General features: G+C 42.0%; 1 protein-coding gene across 1 annotated transcript in view; it reads right to left on the bottom strand.

Moving 5' to 3' along the window:
* Hdac1 (histone deacetylase 1) overlaps positions 1–21,638 on the bottom strand; it is a 34,498-nt gene extending 12,860 nt beyond the window's left edge. Inside the window, exons 1-3 of the mRNA XM_003471080.5 lie at positions 21,481–21,638; positions 14,725–14,837; positions 2,409–2,526 (exon numbers count right to left, since the gene is read on the bottom strand). Coding sequence (XP_003471128.1) covers positions 2,409–2,526; positions 14,725–14,837; positions 21,481–21,529 — 280 coding nt within the window. The 5' untranslated portion in view covers positions 21,530–21,638. The remainder of the gene's footprint in view (positions 1–2,408; positions 2,527–14,724; positions 14,838–21,480) is intronic.
* Positions 21,639–25,920: the final 4,282 nt, after the last annotated feature.

Genomic DNA, 25,920 nt, shown 5'->3' with positions numbered 1-25,920 from the left:
GATTAAATCCACAAATGTGACACCTAGAGATATACTGTGCTCCCAATTTCGCTATCCTATCACTCTCTTGCTGTGTGATTCTGAGTCATTTCACTCTCCTATGCCTCAGCCTATAGCTTACAGCATAGGTAAGGACTTCACTGTTCCTTTACCTTAAATCCTGTTAGCATGTTTTCATCATGAGCCCCATGTTCTAACAGATTATCTGTTCCCCAAATCACATTCACTAATTTTCATGAATTAAATATTAGGTCAGAACTTCTGATCAGGGCTTTCAAAGTCCTTGAGTGACTACAAAGAGTTCATATTCTACCCAAGAGCAAGGAAACCTGACTTCAAATTTGGTCTTTTCAAAGTATAACTTCCTAGCTTAGCTTAGAAGTTAGTAAATATTAAATAAGAGTTCATACAAGAGCTCTTGTATTTCTGTTACTGTCTCAGTAGACACCCCAGGTTATAACGCATGGCATGAAGTGTCAGCTAGTATGAATTGAGTCAGTAAAGGTACCTTGAGTTCCTTGGCAAGCCTCATCCTTTCCACCACTATTTCCAATAAGAAAAATCTCAGACAAAAAACAAAAAAAAAATCAGAAAAATCTCAGACCTAATTTTTTTTTTTTTGTCTTTTTCATTTTTATCGGTACCAGGGATCGAACTCACGACTGCCTGCTTACAAGGCAGGCGCTTATGCCGCTGAGCTAAATCCCCAGCCCCTCTCAGACCTAATTTTTAATGTATCACTTTAAAATGACGGTTTCAGAAAAATTAGAGCACTAGAGTAGATTCCTAAGAGTCTAGCATTTTTGTCTGCATTGACTGATTTATAAATAACAAAAACTGTAAGCCATAATAGCAAAAGCTATTTATTGAGAGTAGGCACTTTGGATACATTGTGCTACTTATCTCTCATTCTCAAGTATGAAACAGAAACTACCATCTTCCTTCTGTTTTGTTTTGTTCTGTTTTATTTTTTGGGACGGCCTTGCTTTGTGGTTCAGACTGGCCTTGAACTCACTATGTACCCCAGGCTGACCTTGAACTCCTGGTGATCTTTCTGTCTCAGCCTCCCTAGTGCTGGAATTATAGGCATATGCCACCACCTCTATTATTTTCTTTCTAAAGAGAAAAAAAGAATACTCAAGAGACAAGGAGGAGACGTACTCAAAAACATACAGCCAAGTGGCAGAACTGAGTAGTCAACCTAAGAAAACCACGCTCTCTTGCTTCAATGCAAAGTGCTTCTCTAACAACAATCTGTTCTGAGAATAGAGCCTCACCCAATGGCGGCAAACCGAAGGCTCATGTCGTAGTGGGCTGTTCTATTATCACTGATAACTCTAAAAGGTTTGCTACCACTGGCCTAACCTGTGGCCTAAATGAGTTCAGAAACCTCAAAGTCATACACAACAAAGTAATGAATGTGTCTCACTTCTCTTGGAAGACAATGAGGCCCTAAGAATTCAGAGAAAATACACCTCATCCAGAGAGGGCTGGCAGCAGGAAATGTCTTCACAGCACTGTCATCATCATCTCCCTGTGGTTACTTTCATGGGACTAAGACTATCTTTTCCCCAAGCACTACGGGTTTCCCAGTGCTACAATAGAAAATGTCGTAAGCTAACCAAAACTACTTCTAGACAATATTACTATATTGTTTATTGTATGAAGCTTTAGGTGCTAAGAGATAATTTCCAAAACAACACAAGGGAAAGTTCAGTTGTGACAGTTTAGTCCCCAGTTTTTTCTTTCTTTTGGTACTGGGGACGGATTCATAACCTTGAGTTTGCCAGGCAAGTGTTGTACTGCTGAGCTATATCACCTGGCCCTTAGTCCCAATTTCAACTTTTTTTTTTTTTTGGCCATAGCTAAAGTAATCCCAATTCCTACAAACTAGGTGCGGTTTCTGAGATAAGGACATGTTCTGGAGTTTCAGGACCCAGGGGCAAGGGTAGAATCACCTCATCTTCAAGATTTTACCTTAAGGAGTCAATCACAAGTGACCTTTAAATTCTAAATTAATATAAAGACAAAACAGTTACAGTGGTATGGAAGAAAACAAGAGATCATACAGCCTGGCTCATATTACAACAAAAATGTGAGGGGAAGTGACTTGCCTAGTCACTTAAGATTCAGAACTGGGTCTTATATCTATTGTCCACTTCTGAGGTCAATGCTTTCCCATTACAATTATAGGACTCTCTGGACAGCGTTGTAAACCTAACTGGAAAAAATTCCAACGGTTATTATTTATGATCAGGAAACAAGAAAAATCAGACTTGAAAAACAGATTTTGGCACCCTCAGGGGAAAAGGAAATCAGACGTCAGCTGAATAAGAAAAAAGAAGGCAGGGTGGGCCTCTCCAATGGAAAGAGGGTGTGGGGATAGGCAGGCACCAGAACAGACTTACATCTCTGCATCTGCTTGCTGTACTCAGACATGTTATCTGGACGGATGGAGCGTAAGAATTTAATGTAGTCATCACTGTGGTACTTGGTCATCTCCTCAGCATTGGCTTTGTGAGGGCGCTAGAGGGCAGAAGGGAGAAAGGGCAAGTTAGCTTTGACTGGTGTCAGTCTCACTGAAATATCTGTACTGTCTAGCACTGAGCTAGGTGCTGGACAAAAAGAAGTAACTGGTTAGATTAGGCCTCCACACATTTATGATCTGGTTAGGTAAACACGATTAGCAAAGGAGATTGGGTCCTGGAAAACAGACTGCAGTTCAAACTCTGTGCTTAAACAAGTTATGCCTAGAGCCACAATGTCATTTACTAAACTTAGGGGACAACAACAACCTTACAGGTATAAGAACTGGGTAAGATTGCCGGCCATGGTGGTGCACATCTGGAATCCAGCACTGGGGAAGCTGAAGCAGGAGGATCACTGAGAGTTTGGGGCCAGCCTGAACTACATAGCAAGGCCCTGTCTCAAAACCACAAAAATCTCTTCTTTTCCTCCCATCCCTCACATGGAGGTCTTCTTCATAGATGAGTCTCTTCTTCTCTAATTATCAATTTTTTTTGTCTTTTTCCTTTTTATCGGTATCGGGGATCGAACTCACGACTGCCTGCTTTCAAGGCAGGCGTTTATGCCGCTGAGCTAAACCCCCACCCCCTAATTATCAACATTTTTATAGTCTACAAAGCATTTTCTATCCACGGCTAATATTTGAGTGCTTATTTTGTGCCACAGTAAGCACTCTTTGTTTTTTCAGGTTTTTTTTAGGGGAAGGGGGAAATGGGGAATCAAGCTCATGACCTTGCGCTTGCCAGGCAGGTGCTTGTGCTGCTGAGCTAAACCCCCGGCCTGTGCCAGTCAATATTTCACACACACACACATGCTATCTCATAGGATCCTCACATAGCCTTTGGAATATCATACTATTACTTTCTGAATTGTATAGGGAAAGAACAGCACAGAGAGAATAAGTAACTTACACAAAGAGTTACACAGCTGGTAAACTGGAACAGGGAAATAGATGTCTGCTCCAGCTACTAACTGACTCTCATTTAAATTTCGCAGTTAATTTAATAAAGAATATAACACTAAAAGACAGCCAGGTGCAGGGCACATGCCTGTACTCCCAGCTACTTAACAGGTTGAGGCACAAATGTGAAGACAGCCTGGGCAATTTAGCAAGGCTCTGTCCCAAAATGAAAAAATAAAAAGGACCAGAGATATACCCCAGTATTTCCTGGATTCAACCTTTAGTACTGGGGAAAAGAGAGAAAGAGAGAGAGACAGACAGACAGAGACAGAGAGAGAGAAAGGGAGTGAGACTGAAAGAAGCAACATTGGCTCTAAATACCAAGTTATTTCTACCATGCTGAGTTATTAGTTACCATCTTACCAGTATCATCCACATCAGGATGTGCCTCTTGTTTTTAGATAGAATCTTAATCTGTATTCTGAATTCCAGATTCACAATTTCAATATATCTCATCAGCTCCACCCAGGTATCCTAGAGCCCCCCCCCCTTTTTTTCCTTGTTGTGTCTTGTTTTGAGACAGGGCCTCACTATGTAGCCCAGGCTGGCCTTGACTCACAGCAATCCTTCTCCCTCAGCCTCCTGAGTTCTGGGTTTAACCGCAGGTGCCACCATGCCCAACTTTATAGTTTTTTTAGTTAGAAGATGTTTTTTTGGAGACAGGATCCTATTTTACAGTTCAAACCGGCCTTGAGCTCACTATAAGTAGTCCAGGCTGGCCTTGAACTCACATTTCTCCTACCTTAGCCTCCCAAGTGCTAGGAGTACAGATGTGCACAGCCTTGCCCAGCTCTTTTATTTGTTTCTCTGGAGAGTGTGCAAGGATTGAACCCGAGGTCTTATGCGTGCTGAGCATGTGCTCTGCAGTTGAGCTACACCCCACCACTGTTTCTTCTACGTCCTTTCTCAGGTTCCTATTCTCACTACCTTCCACCCAGTTCTCGAGACAGAAACCAGACTATCACTTTTGATTTCTTTCTCTCCTTGTTTACTGCATTAGACTTATGTTCAAACTACTGCCATCTATCTGCCCAAAGTCTGTCCACTTCCACCTCCAGACCACCACCTTTTTGGTTTGTTTTTAGAAACAGGGTCTCCAGGGGCTGGGGATTTCGCTCAGCAGCATAAGCGCCTGACTTGCAAGCAGGCAGTCGTGAGTTCGATCCCTGGTACCGATAAAAATGAAAAAGACAAAAAAGAAACAGGGTCTCCTTTGTGTTGGCCTTGAATTTAGCACATACACATAGCCCAGGCTGGCTTCTAACTCACAGCTATCCTCCTGCCCCAGCCTCCCTGCATACATGTGCAACCACACCCAGCTTACCACCATTTTGTCTCAGATTGCAGTGGCAATCTCCTAACTGCCATCCCGGACCTGATTTAAGCAGTGTGAATACATTCTCAGGCAGAGTAATTGGCCTAAAATGCAAATTGAATCGTATCACTCCCTCTAAAATTACTTCAAACACGGTGTGGTGGCCAATGCCTATAATCGCAGCACTCAGGAGGCTAAAGCAGGATTATTGTGAGTTCAAGATCAACCTGGTCTACACTGTGAGTTCAAGGTCAGTCTGGACTTCACAGTGAAACCATATCTCAAAACAATAAATAAAACATAAAACTACTTCAAAGGCTTACTGCTCAAATATCAGGCTCAAACTTTTCAACTTGGCTCAGAAAATCAGAATAATCTAGTCTCTGCTCACATCTCAAGAATTCCCTTAAATATTATATGCTCTACCTGAGGAAACACCAAATTCATAATATATAGGCTAGGCAGTTTAGTTAGTGTGGCACTCAAAACAAGTAAACCAAATAAAAAAAAAGGTGAGCAGAATAGCTTTTATGTAGCTCTAGCTGATTAGTACCACGAAGGAGTTTGGACCCAAGTACCAGATTCTTTCGGGTCAAATTTCATTCTTTCAAAGGCAGGTCATCACAATGAAGTTCTTAAAAAATACTTTGTGGCTTAAACAAAACATGTTCAAGGGGTAGAATTTATCTCCTGTATAGTACTCACCGTGCCAAGCATGGTTTCATTTGCATTTCCCCAAGGGGAAGTACTCACCCTTTTAGGCTTTAGCACATGCTGTGACCTAGAATATAACACTGTTCTCCTTACACCCTCCACTCAACCTTTAGGTTGCAATTGAAGTCAGTTCTCCCAGAGTCTCCACAGTCTCAGTTAAGGCTCTAAAATGCTCCCCTGAGAATCCAGTACTTCCCTGTCACACTCATCAAAATGCAAAGCAATTGCATGTGTGTGGCTAGGATGCAGCATAGCTCAGGGGCAGAGCGCTTGTAAGCGCCACAAAAAAAAAAAAAAAAAAAAAAAAGGAAAAACAAAGAAACTACGCGTGTGCCTGATTGCTCTGCGAGGCCAGAAGCAGGTCAAACTGTATTCTAAGTAACAAACAGGGTGCCTGGCCTATAACAGCTGCTCAGTAGTTATCTGTTGACTCAATAAACTAACTTTCACTTGTATTATTTTTGGCCCCTATACAGCTCCAAGTATATTGAGCCTCATCCTCTTGTACCTTGTATCCTAGAATCACCATTTTTCTTGGGTTTTTTTGGTCATCTTTTGGAGACAGGGATTCACTATGCAGTTCAGGCTAGCCTTTAACTCACAGCAATCCTCCTGCCTCAACCTCCTAAATGGTGGAATTACAGGTGAGCACCACCACGAAAAATACAAAAAATCCTAAAAAGTCAATCCCTTCTCAATAATATTCAAGAAAGATTATATAAAAGATTATAAACTACCTGGGGCCAGGGATTTAGCTCAATAGCATAAGTGCCTGACTGGCAAGTACAAGCCTGTTAGTTTGATCCCCCATACCAAAAAAAAAATTAATAATAATTATTATTCAAGGCTAGCCAAGACTACATAGCAAGACCCTATCTTAAAAAAGAAAGAAAGAAAGAAAAGATTATAACTCTTTGGCATGGCAATCAAGGAATTTCACAAAGTTTCTTTCCCAACCCAATTCCCCATGCCTTCTTCATAAATATTACACTGCAGACAACTCTTCTTCAATAAGTCTTGTAGCATTTCCCACCATATTTACTTTCATGTGCTGCCAAAGTTCACCCTTTATTCCAAATCTCTGAAAGACAGCCCATTTCAAATGTCTCCTACTTTAAAAAGTTAAAGCAAATCTCCTTCTGAAGATGACCTCATTCACAGACAAACATCACAAAATAGACAATTAACAAAGCATCAGGAATGACAGCCCACAGAAACAAACAAAAAACCCCCAGCAGAACCATAGAAACTGATTTAAATTTAAAGAAAAAGAACTGTACTCTTTATGTTTAGACACTAGTAAATTAGAACATGCAAAATAACCAAAAAACCCATATAATTTATAACAACAATTTTTAAAAAATCAGGGCTGGGGATTTAGCTCAGTGGCATAAGCGCCTATCTTGCAAGCCTGCGGTCTTGAGTTCAATCCCAGGTACCAAAAAAAAAGAGAAGTATTTGGGAAAACGATCTAATGAAAGACATGCATGGCCTTCATGGAGAAAATAAGACCTTATGAGGGCCAGACATGGTGGCACACACCTGTAAGCCCATCTACTCAGCAGGCTGAGGCAGAGGTATTATAAGTCTAAAGCCAGCCTGGGCATCTTAGGAAGACCTTGTTTAAAAACAAAAAGTAAATAAGAATAGCTGTGGAGCTTGTCTAGCATACACAAAACTTCATGTTCAACTATTAGCACTGCAAAAAAAGAAAAACTTTATTGGGGCTGGAGATACAGTTCAATAATACAGCATGTGCTTGGTTAGCAGTTTGCAAAGCCTTAGAATCAATCCCAGCGTGCAAGCACGCCAGCACACACACGCACCCTTTATCAACAGCGACAAATTCAAATGCCCATGAGCAACTGGAGTGAATAAACCTCCGCACAGTTTACAATGAAATGCTACACAATTTAATAAGAACTATAGCTATATGCAAAACAATGCATACTGTATAATTCATTTATATTTCAGTCAAGTTTGGCCAAATGTAAACTATATCATTTTAGGAGCCGTATTTATTTTCATTTTGTATGTGTGTGTGTGTGTGTGTGTGTGCGCGCGTGTGTGTGTGTGAGTACCAGGAATTGAACTCAGGATTTTGTGCTTGCTAGGCAGTTGCTGCACTACTATAGTTAAATTGGTGAAGGCTAAAGAAAGAATTAACAGAAAGGTCAGGAGTCTAGTTTGTTCTTGGTAGGGTGGGGGAGACTGACAGGAAGAGATACATGCAGGTTTATATTTATTTTGGTTTTTTTAAGACAGGGTCTTACTATATGGTGAGCTGGTCTTGAATTCACAGTGATCCTCCTGCCTCAGCCTCTCCAGTGCTGGGTTTACAGTGTGTACACCACCATACTTGCCTGTAGGTTTCTGAGATACTATCAGTTTTATTTCTTAAATTGATGCTTATGTGTATGTTTAATTTATAACAATTTTTAAAAAAATTTATAACAGGGCTTGGGGATTTAGCTCAGCGGCATAAGCACCTGCCGCCTTGCAAGCAGGCAGTCATGAGTTACATCCCCAGTACCGATAAAAAGAAAAAAAAAATTATAACAAAGCTGGGGATTTAGTTCAGTGGCATACTTGCCTGCCGTGTAAGCGTGCAGTCATGAGTTTGATCCCTGGTACAAAAGAAAAAAAAAATTTTTTTTTGAGACAAGGTCTCACTATGCAGTTCAGGCAGGCCTTAAACTCATGTGTACCATAGACTTACAGTGATTCGCCTGCCTCAGCCTCCCAAGTGCTATGATTACAGACATGAACCACCATACTCAGTTTTTGTTTTTTTTTTCCTTTTTATCAGTACTGGGGATCGAACTCACGACTGCCTGCTTGCAAGGCAGGCACTTATGCCACTGAGCTAAATCCCCAGCCCCCATACTCAGTTTTAAAACAATTTCTAAACATTTAAAAAAAAAAAAAAAAAAAAGCTAAAAGAAGCCTTTTATAAGAAGTTTAAAAGGCCTAAATAAATGGAGACATGCTTTGTTTATGGATTTGAGGTCTTATATTCTTAAGATGTTAATTCTCCCTACGACGATGTACAGATTCAATAAAATTCCAACCAAATTCCAGATTTGTTTGTGGAATTCGATGAGTTTAAAATCACAGCACTCTGGAAGTCTGAGGCAGAAGGATCATAAATTCAAGCCCAGCCTGGGCAACTTAGTAACTTTGTGAGACCTGCGTTTCAAAATAAAAAATAAAAAGGACTGAGGACTTAGCTCAGTGCAAAGGCCTCTTGTTCAACCCTCAGAACTTCAGGAGGGGTGGGGGAAGGGTCCAAAACTCAGAAACAGATCAAATGCCCACAAATAAAATAAAATCACCAGGTATTATTTCAAAGGGATACAGTAAGAAACACAGCCACACACTGAAACACACTAAGTAGGCTATGGTGACTTTCCTCCTAACAGCCCACCCTGCATTCTCCAGGGTGTACTTTTATCCTGTTTTTTCCTCTTTTATTGGGCTCAAACTCACACTCTGCCTAGACCTTCACTTTTACTTTTTCAAATAAACTTTGCTACTATTTAAAAAAAAAAAAGAACTCCATAAGGAACGGGTTGAGCAAAAGAGCAAGTCACATAATAAACATAGTGCATGCCTATAATCCAGGCACTCTGAAAGGCTGAAGCAGAAGAATCAAGAGTCCAACCTGGGGGCTGAGGATTTAGCTCAGCGGCATAAGCGCCTGCCTTGCAAGCAGGCAGTCCTGAGTTCCATCCCCAGTACCGATAAAAAGGAAAAAGACAAAAAAAAAAAAAAAAAAGAGTCCAACCTGGGCTACTAAGTGACTTAGTGCAAAAGCCCTGAGTTCAATCTCAAAAAATACCACATAACAAAACCAAAAGTATATGGCTCCATTTATTTAACATTTAAGCATGTACAACTAAAACATGCTGAGCATAGTGGTATATGCCTATAATCCTAGCACTCAGGAGGCTGAGGCAGGAGAATCACTGTGAGTTTAAGACCAACCTGGAATTACATAGTGAAACCCTGTTTTAAGAAAAAAAAAAAAAAAAAAGTCAGGTGTGGTAATACATTCCTGTAATGCCAGCACTTGGAGGCTGAGCCAGGAGGATGTTGCAAATTCAAGATCAGCTTGTGTTACAAAGTGAGCCCAAGGCCAGCCTGAATCACATAGTGAGACCCTGTCTCTCACACACACAAAAAGATACAAAAAACAACAAAAAATCAAAGCTAGCCTGAACTACACAGTGAAACCCTATCTCAAAAGAAATTGTTATAAAGGTAAAATTATAAAGAAAAGAAAAACGATAAACCCAAAACTCAGGGTAGAATGAACTCTGGGCAAGAAGAAAGGATCAACAAAGGGTATATAGTGACTTCAGTAGTTAATGTGAATTTTTTCCCTAAATTAAGTGGTATTCATTGAATTGTGTCTTTGTACCACCTTTCATGTTTTATAAAAATCTTTTCAGGCCAGGGATGTAGCTCAGCAAGTGCCTGTCTGGCAAGTGTGAGGTCGTGAATTTGATTCCCAGTCCCCCTGCCGCCAAAAAGTCAAGCTTAGGACACTTATAAAGCAAGGACAGCACAGTGGTGGGGGGTTCTCCTATGCAAATACAGGAAGAGCTCTGCAAAAGCACACCCTACCCAGACAATCATGTAACACTGTAGCCAGAAATAAAGATAGTTAGAAAGGGGACCAGGAAAAATGGTAATTTTCAAATTACACTTGGGGGAAAAAACCCTGCAGCTTAAAATTTTTTTTTCCCTTTTTGGAGGTACTTACTCCTAATTTCCTGAATCTTAAAAAACCCTAAAGCTTCTGCAAGCTCCAGGAAGACAGATCCTGAACTTGTTTATCTGTCCTCCCCAGCACTGATGAAATCTTTGCTGCCCTTCACCTCTGCTGTCTTCTTGGTTGGTATTGGGCATGAACGCCTGAAGTTGGTGTGTTCAGCCTGAGAAAGACTGGGCTTTTCCTCTAAAAACTCTAGTAATAATACCACTGCTCACTTAACCAAGTAAAGAATTTTGCTAACATTTAAGTGATGTATATCGTCTGCATTCCTAGTCTACTTCCAGCTGGGGTCAATCCATGAATCATTCTTACAGTCACTAAAGAGAGCTAGTGAGGTATATCTTACAAATGAGAGGTAGCTGGGGATTTACCTTAGTGGCTCAAGTGCTTGTCTGATAAGTGTGAGGTCATGAGTTCAATTCTCAGTACCAAAAAAAAAAAAAAAAAAAAAAATAACCAAGAAATGAAAGAGGGAAAGGGCATGGGGGGGAAACAAAAAGAATTAAGATGTATTATGTACATGTACCAGCTCCTCCCAATGAATGTAAATCATTATATACTGCAAACATGCTAATAAATAAAAATTTAAGGCCATGAGTGGTGGTGCATGTCTGTAAACCCAGCACTCAGGAGGAAGAGGCAGGAACATCATTCCAAGTTAGGGGCTAGCCTGGGCTACATGGTGAGGAGTGAAAATGGTGAAAGCATGATAGATCCTGTGAACATTAAGAAGACCATAAACACCTATTGTTTTTTGCCTCAAAAAAACAAAAAAATAAAATAAATAAAAATTTTAAAATTAAAAAAGAATCCTTTCATCTGGGCACAGTAGTACATACCTGTAATCATAGAACTTGGGAAACTGAGGCAGGAGGGTTGCTGCAACTTTGAGGCCAGCTTGAACTACATAATGGGAGCCTGTCTCAATCAACTGATCAATCAATCAATCAATCAGGAACTGGGATATAACTCAGCTGCACAGCGCTTGCCAGGCCCTGAGTTCAATTTCTAGTACCCTCCCCCAAAATTCAATCAATCAATCAAAAAGGTGGGGGCACCTCTGGGGACATAACTATGCTTAAGCTGCAAATGAAAGACACTGTTCAATTCTCAGCATGGAAACAAAAAAAGGAAAAACAAAGAAGCTGGACATGGTAGTGCACACCTTTAATTCCAGCAGTCTGGGAAGATGGCAAGTTCAAGGCTAAGCTCGGTAATTTAGTGAGAGCCTGTCTCAAAAATTTCAAAAAGGACAGGGGATGGAGCTCAGTGTGAAGATCCTGGGGTTCAACCCCCAGCACCCTCCCACACACACACACACACACACACACACACACACACACAGGAGACAATGAACAAGAAGCCTGGGAATAGACAAAATTAGATCAAAAGAAAAGTGGGATTCTTAACTACATAAATAGCAAGATGACTGTATAGAAAGCAAGGATGGAGATTTGGGGTAAGAATAATAATGTGTGAAGTTGGAACTTTAGAAAGAACCAAAGTCAGTGAAACTGAAAAACAACCCAATGTTGTCTCCTTCAGGTATAAAAATAGAGGTAATACAGCCAATTTCCATGAGAAATCTAAGGAGCTTCATGTCAGGAATGATTCCCAAAAGCCATCAATTTCTGGACAGATACTGCTTTGGGAAAGGGATACACAGACCACAACTGACAGAATGGAAAGGAGGGATGAATACAGAGAAACACAGTTGGAGGGCAAAGACCAGAGAGTCACGTTCAAAGCAGAAATAGAGCAGGAAGAAATAACGATCAAATTAAGGAGAAAAAGGTACTCATGAGGCTGAGATAAAAGGATTTTGAGTTTGAGGCCAGTCTGGGCTATATACTAAGTTTAAGGACCACATGAACTATGTAGTAAGACACTATCTCGAAAAAAGAAAGAAGAAGAGGAAGAGGGAGAGGAAGAAGAGAAAGGAATAATGTATAGAGAGCTGAAAATAGATTGTACTGGGGTTCTACTTTAGGAGTTCACAGTAAAAACACCATGAACTCAGTGTGATAGCACCTACCTATAACCCCAACACTGAGGCATGATTCAAATTCAAGGCCAGACTGGGCTGCATAGTAAGTTCAAGGCCAGCCTAAACTACACAGAGAGACCCTATCTCAAAATAAGTAAATAAAAAAGAATAGGGGCTGGAGATTTAGCTTGATGGCATCATAAGTGCCTGCCTGGCAAACAAGAGGTCATGAGTTCAATCCCTGGTCAGGAAAAAAAAAAAAATTTTTTTTAAAACATTTAAAAAAAAAAATCTTAAGTGTAGCCCAGTTTGAAGTCTCTGGGTTGAATCCCTAGTAAACCACCTCTACCCCACAAAGAAAAAGGTATTTTCTTCTATATCACCATACTCAGTTGCTGCCCAAAGAGCCATTCTCTTGGTAACATCCCAATTTGGTTGGTGCTGATATACCCATCCCTAGGGATCAAATCATGATTAGTCCAAGTCAGTTCTAGTAATTCTATCTGCCCACAATGATAATTTGTCTAACAGTGGCAAATGACCCAAGAGATTCGAGAAAATGCCTGCTAGGAAGCTTCTAGAAGGGTTTTCTTTTTCAGCTGGGGGGAGGTCCCAGAAAGCCTCATGCTTTTCATTCCCAGCTGTCCTTCAGGCATTAAAAAGCTATCTGTCTCTACGGTCTGTCTAGCTCCCTCCTTGCTTCCCCAGGTGCTTCCGTCAGCTCCAGAGACATGACAAGGCCTTCTGGGACAGAAGACTCATTGCCTTTAGTCTCTGGGATGGTAAGAAGGGTCCTGCTGTTGCTAGGTTACTCAAACTATTGGCACAGACTTTTAACAACACACTCTCATACTACAAGACAACACAGGCCCCCAGTCCCTCTTTATTTTCTCATTTGGACTCTTGCCACAGCTTCCCGATGCCTCTCTGCTTCTAAAATACAAGGCTGTTTCTATCTTCCTTCCATTTAGAACTCTTCACTTGCTCCTCACTGCCTCCAAAAGAGGCTAAACTAGGAACAATTGGACCAAATTTGCTCCATGTGGATATACTTGCACGTTTTGTTTATACTCAAGTTAGAAAATAAAAGCCCTGAGCCAACATTAAAACTGGGAGATTTTATGTGAACTAGATTTTCAGATTCTTTTTTTTTTTTTTTTTTTTTTTCTTTTCTTGGAGACAAGACCCTGAACTCATTGTGATCTTTTTTCCCAGTTTTAAAGAGAATCTGGACAGGGTGTAGGGTACTCCTGTGATCCCAGCACTTGGCAGGCTGAGGAAGGAGGGCTGCCATGAGTTCAAGGCAGCCTAGGATACACAGCAAGATCCTGTCTCAAAACAAAAACAAAAACAAAAATGCTGGAAGATCAAGCTGAACATGGCAACACATCCCTATAACCCTAGTGGGAGCCTTAGGCAGGAGTATGCCAAATTCAAACTCAGCCTGGGAGACTCAGGGACTTAAGACTCTGTCTCAATAAATAATAAAAAGGTGGGCTGGAGATACAGCTCAGTGGCACGAGTACTTGCCTGGCAAGTACAAAGTCATGAGTTCAATCCCCGATACCAAAAAAATAAAATAAAATAAATAAAAGATTAAAAAATTTAAAAAAATAGGGCCAGGGATTTAACTCAGTGGCACAAGCACCCACCTGGCAACTGTGAGATCATGAGTTTGATCCCCAATACCAAAAAAAATAAAAAATAAAAAAAATAATCAAAGGGCTGGGGATACAGCTCAGTGTAAAAGCCTTGGGGTTAAATTCCCAGTACTACAGAGAAAACAAAATGAATCCCAGTCAAAAAGTCAGTCTGAGTCTATGCTCTCTGTTAACTAGAGAGCTGGCACCCCGTTCAACAGTCTGTCACTTTTGATTAGGGGGGCTGGGTTTGACCCTGGCACACCAAAATTGCTTAGTACAGGACATTCGATCCCCACGGACCTCTCCTCTCTTCAGCTCTATGTCCCAGAGCTCACAGTGCACATTCACACAGTCCATCTGCTCTCTGAGCTGCTTGTATTTTCCGCACACACCACATTTTTCTTACCTCCACCTTTCAGCCAATGTGCTTCCCTTGGCCTAGAATGCTGGATCTTTTTTGTAGCCAAGGCTAAATTCTATTCACTCTTTAAAACCTTCCTTAGATATCACCTCTATGAAACAGTCATTAACTTCCTTGGTCCTTTGCTCATTATCTCTGCATTTTATACGTTCTTTAAATGTTGCATGTACACATGGTAATATACTTTACTTATTTACATGTGGGTCTCAGCCCTAGAATAAACACCACAAAAACAGAATCTCTATCATGTACAATACCTGCTACAGAGTCACTCATCACATTCAACTGAGTAAATGAGTAGTTACTGAAATAAAAAATAACATATAGGGAACTTGAGCTGATGAGGCTGGGCAGGGGTGGAGCTCCTAGTAACTCACATAGATTTCCATCTTTCGGTAGAGACCATAGTTGAGCAGCAAATTGTGAGTCATGCGGATTCGGTGAGGCTTCATTGGATGGCCTTGTCCATAATAGTAATTTCCAACATCCCCTGAAGAAGAGTGACAGGTTCAGTAACAGAGACACACATTCCCGGTAGAATCCAGGAACTTTTACAGCTAACTGCAGGCATACTGCCTTTCCAGCTCATTTCTGGTTTCCAAGATTCTCTCCCAGTTTGAGGAAGGGTAATTATAGAAGAAGCAAAACCAAAAGCAAGGAGCCCTGGTGAGGTCAGCACTTTAGGATGAGTCACAGGCACTAGATAGTAAAGGGTTTATTCCAGCGCAACCAGGGAACAGCAGCCAGCAGGCACCTCACTATATCACCAAGGAATTCCCTCCCCAAATAGAAAACCATCACTACTCAGAATTATTATAAGCTACTGCCTGCTTCTTATATAATATAACTTCTCATGTTGTAGCACTTCTGCTTCTTTTGTTTTGGTCTTGCTATGTAGTTCAGACTGACCATGAACTCACTAAGTAGCCCAGACTGGCCTCAAACTCACAGTGATTCTCCTGCCTCAGCCTCCCAAGTGTTGAAATTACAGGTATGTGCCATCACACCCAGCTTCACTTTCTTAGTGGACCCTCACAATAACACTGTAAAACTGGTAAGACGGTCTTTCCTATTTTATCAGTTTTTCATGCCTATATCTTATAATCTGAGCAACTTCTTTGTTTTATTTTGGTTTGATTTTTTTTTTTTTGGTACCAGGGATTGAACTCCTGACATGCTTGCCAGGCAGGTGCTTGCACCTGCTAAGCTAAGTCCCTGGCCTTATTATTCCTATTTTATAAAACAAACAAACTTGGCTGGTCCGATGGCAGTAGGTTATCAGAACTTATTAACATTAGTGTCACTAAAGTTGGTATACCACCCCCCTACTGCTAAATTTGACTGGCTTAAAAAAAAACTAACTAAACCCTTATCATTGTTTGCTTCACCCATACCAATAACCTTCCAATGAGTCCTTCTGCCTTTAAGTCAATCCGCCACACTATCGCCAGAGTTAAATCCTAACTGCTCTATATTCCCTACAGGAAAAAAAGCAAAAGAATCATTTCAGTAGGCTGGCTCTCAAAGACTTGCTTAGTCAACCTTTCTGCTTTATCTCCTGCTACACCACTAAACTTTCTCTCCATATAGACACATTTCTCCGCATTCTCTCTGATCCCAGACTAAAGCAAACAAACTATGGCCCTTAGCACAAATACAACTAGCTACCTATTTCTATAAATAAAAATTTTAGGCCAGGAGTTTCGCTCAGGGGCCTAAGCACCTGCCTAGCAAGCACAAGATCATGAGTTTGATCCCCAGCACAAAAAATAAAAAAATTTTTAAAAAGAGAGAAAATGAGTATTTTGAGGGTGGGGATTTAAGTCAGCAGTTTAAGCACCTGCCTTGTAAGCGTGCAGTCATGACTTCAATCCCTGGTTTAAAAAAAAAAATTGAATTGGAAAAATCTATACTCAAGCTGGGTTTGGTGGCCCACATGTGTAATCCTAGTATCTGGGGAAGCTGAGGCAGGAGGATCACTTAGAGTTCAAGGCCAGCCTGGGCTACAAAGTGAACTCAAGGTCAATCTAAACTATACAGTAGATCCTGTCTCAAAAAGATCAAACAAAACAAAACAAAAAACCCAAAACCATACCCATTAGTTTACATATCACCTATAGATGTTTTCAAACCACAATGGCAGACCTCAGAAAAGTGTCAGAGACCAAGATGGCAAAATAAAGTTTAAAACATTTATATCTGGCCATTCACAGATGCTTATCAAACTGTGCCATAGACACACCAGAGTACCATCCTGTACATGGCATTCATCTTCATGCCAAAATATTCTTGTTTTTTTTTTGGTTTTTTTTTTTTTTGTCTTTTTGCTTTTTATCGGTACCAGGGATCAAACTCAGGACTGCCTGCTTATAAGGCAGGCGCTTATGCCGCTGAGCTAAATCCCCAGCCCCCCAAAATATTCTTGGTTCAGAGTGTTTCTTGGATCTGGAATGTTTCCTATGCTGATACCCCTCACACTACAATCCCCAGCTCAGTCTTCAATCCCACCTCCTACCTCATCTTTTTTTTTTTTTTACAATATTGGAATTAAATGCAGGGCCTTTACAATGAGACAATCTCCAGCCCTTCTTTTAAATTTTGAAACAAGGCCCTGCTAAATGCCCAGGCTGGGCCTCTGAGAGTACTGAGATTACAGTTAAAAACATTTCTGGATTAAAATTTCTAGTCTTTTGAAGCTGGGCATGGTGGTGCACATATGTAATTACAGCACTCAGGAAGCTGAGGCAGGAAGATTGTTGCAAAGCTGAGGACAGTTTGGGCTACATAAAGAGTTCAAGGCCAGCATGAACTATACAGAGACTATCTCAAAAATAAATAAACAAATTAATTAAAAATTAAGTCTCTTGCTGGAATTTAGCTCAGCTGCGTAAGCACCTGCCTTGCAAGCGTGCAGTTGGTCGTGAGTTCGATCCCTGGTACCAAAAAAAAAAGTCTCTTTTCTATGAAGTTTGTATACAGCACTTCATTAATTTTTCTTTTTCTTTTTTTTTTTTTCTTTTTTTTTTTTGGTCTTTTTCCTTTTTATAGGTACCGGGGATCAAACTCACGACAGCCTGCTTGCAGGCTTATGCCGTTGAGCTAAATCCCCAGCCCCATTAATTTTGTTTTGTATCTGAATTATTTAAATATCTATCCATATACACAAGAGTATATACCCCTAAAAGGCAGAGACTAACATACTACATCCCAGAGACTCAATACATATTCAAGGAATTGAACTGACACTCAGAGAAATTAAGTGCATGCCCAAGATGCAGTTAATCAGTTGCAGTCAACTATTCTGACTCCAAATCCAGTATACAAAATGCTCTATTAGGTTCAATCCAGAGCTCTGTGGTCTCCTTGTAGTAAATTTCTTGAATAATGGTCCAAAACCAAGTGAACTATATTCCCAAAATTCACTTCTTAAGGCCTCCAGGATGAGGTTAAGGTTTAAATTTTTAAAAAGAAAGAAAGAAAAAAAAGGGGTGTAGGCCTGATCTCTATTATTCCTTTGCCTATCAAGCCTGGGTCCAGCCAAGGCTCAGACCTGGGGCACTAAGATACCTTATCTAGAAACCTGACAAGTACCTGAGGGTGGAACCCAGAGACACCATCCTTTTCTTAAGAGTTTTAATTTGGTTCTTGAGACTTAAAAAAAAATTCTTGTATGTAGACATTACTTCAAACTTTTTTTTCCCAGTGTGGAGGACTGAATTCAGGATTCTGCACATGCTAGACAAGCACTATACACTACTATACTATACCCTCGGCCTGCTACTTTAAAATATTCCCTAAACCTTATACAGTGACTCATGACTATCATCTCAGCACTTGATAGGCTGAGGCCAGAGGATCTCTGCAAGTTCAAGGCCAGCCTGAACTATACAAAAAGACTATTTCAAAACAAACAGCCGGGCATGGTGGCTCACGCCTGTCATCCCAGCACTCGAGAAGCTGAGGATCATTGGGAGTTCAAGACCAGCCTGGGCTACAAAGTAAGCTCAAGGCCAGCCTGAACTGCACAGAGAGACCCTGTCTCAAAAAGACAAAAAAAAAAAAAAAAAAAAAAAAAAGAAGTCTACTCCCTTTTCTAAAGACTGAAATCAGTCTACTTTTTCTTCTTTTAAGTAGGGTCTTCCCATGCAGTCCATAGCTGGCCTGGAACTCTACACAGCCCAGGATGACCTTCAACTTTCAACCCTCCCAGGAGCTGGGCTGGGATTATAGACATGCACCATCTTGTCTAGATAAACTTTTTCTTTTAAACAGGAAATGTCAAGACCATAAAACTATGCAAAATTATACGGGTACAAAATCACAGGTTCCGGCCTCAAATGGATCCTCCATCTACTGCACAGCAATCCTTCCAAACTTCTTTCCCTCTTTCACAACAGCTAATTAACTTGCCTCTCTTCCGGATTCCTTTTCCAGCAACTGCTTTCTTCCTACCCCTCCAGGAGGGGAATATTCTTATTTTATTTTGGGCATTCCCTCAGCTTTCTCCCCATCTTCTCACTCATGTGTTTTTTTTCTTTTTCTTTTTTTAAGGTACTGGGGACTGAGCCCAGGGCCTTGTCGACAGGCAAGCACTCTACTGAGCTAGTCGGGCCCTTCTTCCCTTCAAACTTATATAAATAAGAACTTTTTTCCCTTGACCAGCTCCCAAGGAACCTTTTAAAAGCCAGTATCCCTACCTACGCTCTGGTTTCCAGTCAACCAGATCCTCCATCACTACTAATCACTACTAATCTCTTTCCTGTATCTTCAATTTCTCTTTCACTTGTTTTCCATAAGAATTTAAATATGCTAGGGCTAGGGATTTAGCTCAGTGGCACAAGCGCCTGCCTGGCAAGCACTAGGTCGTGAGTTCAATCCCTGGTACCAAAAAAAAAAAAGAAGAAGAATTTAAATATGCTCAACCCTTAGTCACTACATCTCCCCTGCAACAACTCTCTCTCTCTCTTGCCTCACAAAAGCTTCTCTTTAAAAAGTTTTCAAACTCAAGGTCTGGGGATATGACTCAGCAGCACAAACACCTTCCTGGCAAGAGCAAGGTCCTGAGTTCAACTCCTAGTTTTAAAAAAAGGAAATAGGGCCAGTGATGTAGCTCAGTGACACAGTACCTGCCAAGCATGAGGTTCTGAATTTGATCCCAGTTACCAAAATATAAATAAATGTTTTTTAACTGCTCTCCTGTCTTCACTATCCATTCATTGTGAAATCTACTGCAATCCAGACTCTATTCCAACCCTTGCCAACCCTTGCCCACTCCCTCCCACCTTTGGCTTCTGTAATTTGACACTTTCTTGTTCACTTACCCCTCCAGACCACTTCTTCTATAACCTTTTTTCATTTAACTACTAAAAATCAGGTGTGGCGCACATGCCTGTAATCCTAGCATTTGTGAGCCTGTAATCCCAGCACATAGGAGACTAAGACAAGAGGATTTCCATGAGTTCAAGGCCAGCCTGAGCTAAACACTGAGTCCAAGGCTAGCCTGAGCTGCATAGAGACCCTGTCTCAAATAAAAGCAATTACTAAATATTTATTGAGAGCCTACTATGAAGTGAGCACTATTTTTAGACTGTGGATAAGGAGGTAATCAAGGAATGTTCTCTCAGGAGCTGGATGACTGCAAAAAACGTGATGACACAAACGAACAATTTCAACATACACTGACAAGTCGTATAACAAAAATACAGATCATGAGAGTCACTAGGCTTTCCCCCAGTTCATTTTTGAGAATTTTACCTTAGATTCTCTTCTCTTCCTATCCTACCAACTTCCTCAGTAATCACATTCTCTTCTAACTAAAATTTCTATCTGTATGCTGACAACTACTAAAATCTCTTATCTTCTCATTGATCTTCTAAAATGAAGCCCTCAACAGTCAACTGCCAACTGGATGCCTCCAGTTGCATCTATCCTAAACATCTCAATAACTTTTTCTTAAAAAAAAAAAAAAAAAAGGAAAATCCAAAGTTATCTACTGACATGGCATTCTTCAAATGCCCATTATCAAACTACTCATACCAAAAAGAGGATTCAACCCTTCTCCCTCACCCTTACACTCATTAATTTCTGTTCCAGACTAATATTTCTAAAGTATAAATGTGATGACGGCACTAGCCTACATAAAACTTCAATGATTCATAACTGCCTTCATAATAAAGTCCAATTTCCTCTGGAGAGAATGCCAGGCCCCTTATGATCTGGTCCTTATTAATTCTCAAGTCTCACCACTTGCAGCTCTTCCCTCTGTCCTGCTCCCCACCTTTCTACACCAGATCCCCAAACCTATGCCCCAGCCACACATAACTCACAAATATCTGTATCTTTCAAAGATGTTGTCTTTTGCCTTGCCTCTAACCGTGCCTCTCTTGCGTCTGGCTAACAACTCTTGTTCTTCAGGTCCTAAGTGAGATGACATTCCTCCACCCTGACCCTAGGCTGGGTGGGGAGCCTTTTCTCCGTGCTCCCTGGCCCTCTGAGCCCTCTTCCCTCCAGCACTAATTCCAGAGGGTACTTGCGATGCTGCCTAGCTCCCCCTTTAGACCATGAGCAGAATAGGAAGTGTGACTTGGCTGAACCCCCCGGCCCCAACACCTAAACCCCTAGAACAGAGAAAGCCGCCCCATAAACTTTGTTCAATAAAAAGTTGTTTGAACAGGTTGCACTTCTCTCCATTCAGCCCGATTTCCAGCCCTATTTCCCAGCACCAATTGCAGGCCCTGCTCAGAGCCTGGGGGAGGGGAAGCGGGTGACCAGTCCTGCAGGGCTCTCTCCAAAAGAGACGAGGACGGCACGGGACGCTGAGATACCTTTGTATTCTCAGTGGAGAAATTCATCCTTGCAACCGTCTCCATCAGACTCAGCCCCCTCCAGGAGTCCCACTCAAACTCTCCCCATCCGTCTCTGTCAAGAATCTCCCCACCAACACCACCTCGGGCTTCCCCCGCGCGACCCCTCTCGGCCTGAGCCTCCTCCCTCAGCCTCGACCTCCCGCTCGCAGCCTCCTCCCTCAGCCTCTCCCCAATGCCCAGCGTCCTCCTCAGATCTCCTCCGTCTCGCTTCCCCCCATCCCGCCGGCCAGGCCCCGCCCCCGCCCCTGCCACCAGGACGGAGCTCACCGTCGTAGTAGTAACAGACTTTCCTCCTTGTGCCCTGAGTCTGCGCCATCTTGCTGCCTCCAGTCCCTCCCGTCAGTCGGTCCGTCCGCCCGCCCGCGGCTCCACTCAGCGGCCGACCCAGGGGGGAGGGGCGGTCCTCCAGCCCCGCCCGTCCCCTCCCAAACTCACCTATTGCCGCGCAGCCCGGGCACCGCTCCAGCCAATCAGCTTGCTCAGGCACAGGCCCGGAACTCGGCGGGGGGCAAGGGCCGCCCAGAGAGGCCACCGAGGGCCCCCTGGGCCTGTACCAAGGTCCAGGACAGGGGTGGGGTAGCTGCCGGGGGACCGTACCACCAATCCCGGGGGAGGAAAGCAGCCGGATAAACTTCACAGTCGCATTACGTTGTTGGAAGCATGCTTGGAGATCCGAGGCCAACTTTCTAATTTTATAGAGATTCAATCGAGGCCTGCAAAGGAAAAGTGACTTGCGTAAGGTCACTCAGCTAACGATTAGGCTGAACCTGGATTCGAAGGAGGGTTTGAAGCAGGAAAAAAATAAAATGACAGGAAAGAAAAAGAAAACTAGTTTGTCCCCACGGGGGACCAGGTGCTGTGCCCTTTACCAGTGTTCTTAGTTATTTCCCCCAGCAGCTCCTGTGGAAGGCTTTTATGCACCATTTTGGAGATAAGGGTAAGGAACTTCAAGACTGCCTGCACAATGGCGACCGCCTGTAATGCCAGCTACCCTGGGAACTAAGGCGGGAAGATGAAAGTTCGAAGCCAGTCTGGGCAATTTAGCAAGACTGTATGTCAAAATAATAATAAAAAAAAAAAATTGAAGAGGGATGAAGATGTAACCCAGGAATAGAGCCTTGCCTAGCATTCATGTGACCCTACTACCAACACAAAACCTTCGGACCTTTGTGAACTGCTGAAAGCCTTTTCAATTGTACAGATTTTCCAAATACCTGGTGTGCACCAAAAGCACTGAACAAAGCGGCAGAACCCACCCTTTCTAACCCCAAAGCCTGCCCCCATGTTACAGGCACCCAGAATGACTAAGAAACCTCTAGACCACAGGAAATGGGATTGTATCATTGTTAGAAAAACAGGGTTCTCAGCCCTGACGTGTTGACATTTTGGGCTGGATAATTCTTCCCTATAGGGGCTGTCCTCTGAGTCATAGATGTTTATCATCATGCTTGATCTCTACCCATTAGATGCCAGTAGCACCCTACATGCACAATGGGAACAATAAAAATTGTCTGTAGGCACTCTGAATGTCCAGGGTGAGGGAGTCTAGATGGAGTGTAAAATCGTTCCCTCCCACACTTGAGCATCATCGCATTAAATGCTAGATAGATCAGGATCAACCAGCCATTAGCTAAAGCTGAAAGACCAAATTTTCTTTTCTTTTCTTCTTAATTTATTTTTGTCTTTTTGAGACAGGGTTTCCCAGTTCAGGTTGGCCTTGAGCTCACTTTGTAGCTCAAGCTCGTCTTGAACTCTCAATTGATTGGAGCTGCCTCAGCCTCTCCAGTACTGGAATCATAAGTTTGCACCATCATACCCAGCTACTTGCTTAATTTGTTTGTTGTTGGGTTTTTTTTTTTGGGGGGGGGTACTGAGGTTTGAACTCACGACTTCACGCTGGTGTGGCAGGTGCTTAATGCCACTGAGTTAAATTCCCAGCTCAACTTGTTCAGTTTTAAAACATTTACAATTATCTTAGCATTTAGGGCCAAAGATATAGCTCAGCGGCACAGTCCCTGCCTGTGTGGGTTGAGTGGGAAGTCATGAGTTTGATTCCCAATACCAAAAAAAAAAAAAAAAAAAAAAAAAACAGTATTTAGTAAGTACTTATTGCCTGCCTAGCATTGTGCTAAGTTGGACACATACTCTGGCATACAGTCAGAAAGATACATTTTATGGCTTTTTAAATATTGCTTAGGGCCAGGCAGCATGGTGGTGCACACCAGTATTTCCAACACTTTGGAGACAGAAGCAGAAAGATCACCATGAGTCCAAGGCCTGCCTGAGCTACAAAGTAAATTCAAGGACAGGCTGAACTGCACAGTGAAATCCTGTCTTTTTTTTTTTTTTTTTTTAAATCTTGTCTTAAGAAAGACCAAAAAAAAATAATAATAATAATAACAGAAGGTCTAAAACTGAGTGGTTGTATTATAGAAATGGCATAGGACAAGGAAATAAACCCTCTTTCCAATTCTAAATCACTGCTTCCCACTAGTCTGGGGTGGGTTTACTCAACATTTTGAAGTCTCCGTTGTCCTCTTTGCAAAATGGGGAGAATAAGGAAACAAAATTCCCCAACTCGATGGCTGCACGCAGTAACCAAAAGATGAGGAGGGTGGGACAAATGAGATCATGTGTGTGACGGGTCTACATAAAATGCAAAACAGGAGTCATAAACTCAAATGCCTACATAGTTCAGATAGGTAATATGAGCAAATGAGTTTTTACTATTACTCAGATATTCTTTTGTATTTTTTAGTTTCATAAATCAGTCTGCCTTTCTCCATCCTTTTTCAAACACACCGTATTTTCAGATATCTATTTTTCTCTATTCTTTATGGAAATGTGGGCACTAAAATCATTTAATTTTCCTCTTTACTAAGAAGATAAGTGCACAAAATTGATGACAATAACTATGAACATTCTGTTTTATTGTCGGGGAACAGCAGGGAATGGAGGAAACTGGCACAGAGAGAGTTCACACCCTACCTGAATGGTAGGGCCACTGTTCCACTCCATGGAGACAGGTTACCGTAGTGTAGTCAAATGTGCTATTTTTTGGAGACACTGGGATTATACCAGGGCCTTTGCCCTGAACTATATCTTTGACACTTTTTTTTTTTTTTTTTGAGACAGGGGCCCATGAAGGAGCTAAATACCTGTTATGCTGAAGCTTGTGAACTCATGATCCTCCTGCCTCAGCCTTCCAAAATGTTGGGATTACAGGTATACACCAACATATATGGCAAATCTTTCTGGGTTTTGTTTTTTTGGTTTGGTTTTTTTCTTTTTGGTACCAAGAATCAAACTCAGGACCTCAGGCTTGCCAGGTAAGCTCTGCACCGCTGAGTTGTATCCCCAGCCCCTTGATTGGGTTTTTAATTTAGGCTGGACTCAGACTTACCCGGTAGCTCTCTAACTTGTGGTGATCTTTCTGCCTCAGCCTCCTGAGTGCTAGAATTACAGGCACGAGCCACCATGCCCGGCAAATCTTCCATTCTTTAAGAGAAAGCAGAAATAAATCTAGCATTTATGCCAGCCTGAGAGAGAGAATAGATCCTACGGTGCTGGGAGGGTAGCTAAGTATTTGCCTAGCATGGGCAAGGCCATAAGTTGGATTCCCAGCAACCTAAACAAAACAAGTAAATGAAAAAAAGTCACCTTCTTGATGAGGCCTCCCCTGATCAATGTCTGTAAAATTGCAAACTTCAAACCAAGCATGGTGGCACATGCCCATAATCCCAGCACTCAGGAGGCTGAGGCAGTAGGATTGCTGTGAGTTCAAGGCCAGTATGAGTAGGCAACATAGTGTGTTCAAGGCTAGCCTGCACTACAGAGTAAGACCCTGTCTCAAAAATAAATGAAAAAATAAAATTGAAACCCTCCCCAAAACATGACATTCTCAAATCCTCTTACCTTGCTTTATTTTTGCCTTGGCAGTAACCTATATATACTTTTATTTTTTTGTAACATTGACTGTATGCCTTACCTTACTAGCAAGTAAGCTCCACAAAGCCAGAGATTTGTGTGCACTGTTTGTTTTTGAGACATGGTCTCACTATACAGTTCAGGCTAGCCTTTTTTTTTTTTTTTTTTTTGTACAGGTGACTGAACTCACAACCTCCTTCTTGCCAGGGAGGCATTTATGCCACTGAGCTAAATCCCCAGCCCTCCAGGCTAGCCTTGAACTCACTATACAGCCCAGGCTGGCCTCAAACTGGTGATGACTGCCCTACCTGAGCCTCCCAAGGTTTGGGATTACAGACATGCACTATGCCTAGCTTGTGTACATGCTTTACCCTGTATAGCATATGAGCCTCAAACACTGCCTGGCATATACAACATCCTAAAGGTGAATCGTGTCTGAGATCAAATATAGCCCTAAATCAGTAAACAAAAATTCTATTGCCCTTGTGACAGGAGGAAGGCTCTATTGCATACCCACTCCCCAAGAGCTTCCAGGTTAAGCTAGTTCTCAGTTCTCTGGGGGGCAGGTGAAGCGTGCTGTCTCACCTGAAGGGGTTTGAAGAATGCATACAGTAGAGTTGTGGGACCCTTCTGTTGGCCCCAGCCTCACGTGGGCTGAAAAGTTCAGATAACCACTTATGCCACCTCTTACCCTGAGCTCAGGGTAACCCAGTTTCCATGTACTTAACCCCCCTACCCACCAAAAGGAAAGGGAGACAGAGAGTGCAGTGGAGACACATG

This window comes from Cavia porcellus, unplaced genomic scaffold (assembly GCF_034190915.1).
Source record: "Cavia porcellus strain 051 isolate PalLab524CR breed Dunkin Hartley unplaced genomic scaffold, mCavPor4.1 scaffold_25, whole genome shotgun sequence".
Classification (NCBI taxonomy): Eukaryota; Metazoa; Chordata; class Mammalia; order Rodentia; family Caviidae; genus Cavia; species Cavia porcellus.
The sequence above is the reverse complement of the archived record's forward strand: the minus strand, read 5'-3'. Positions and strand labels throughout refer to the sequence as shown.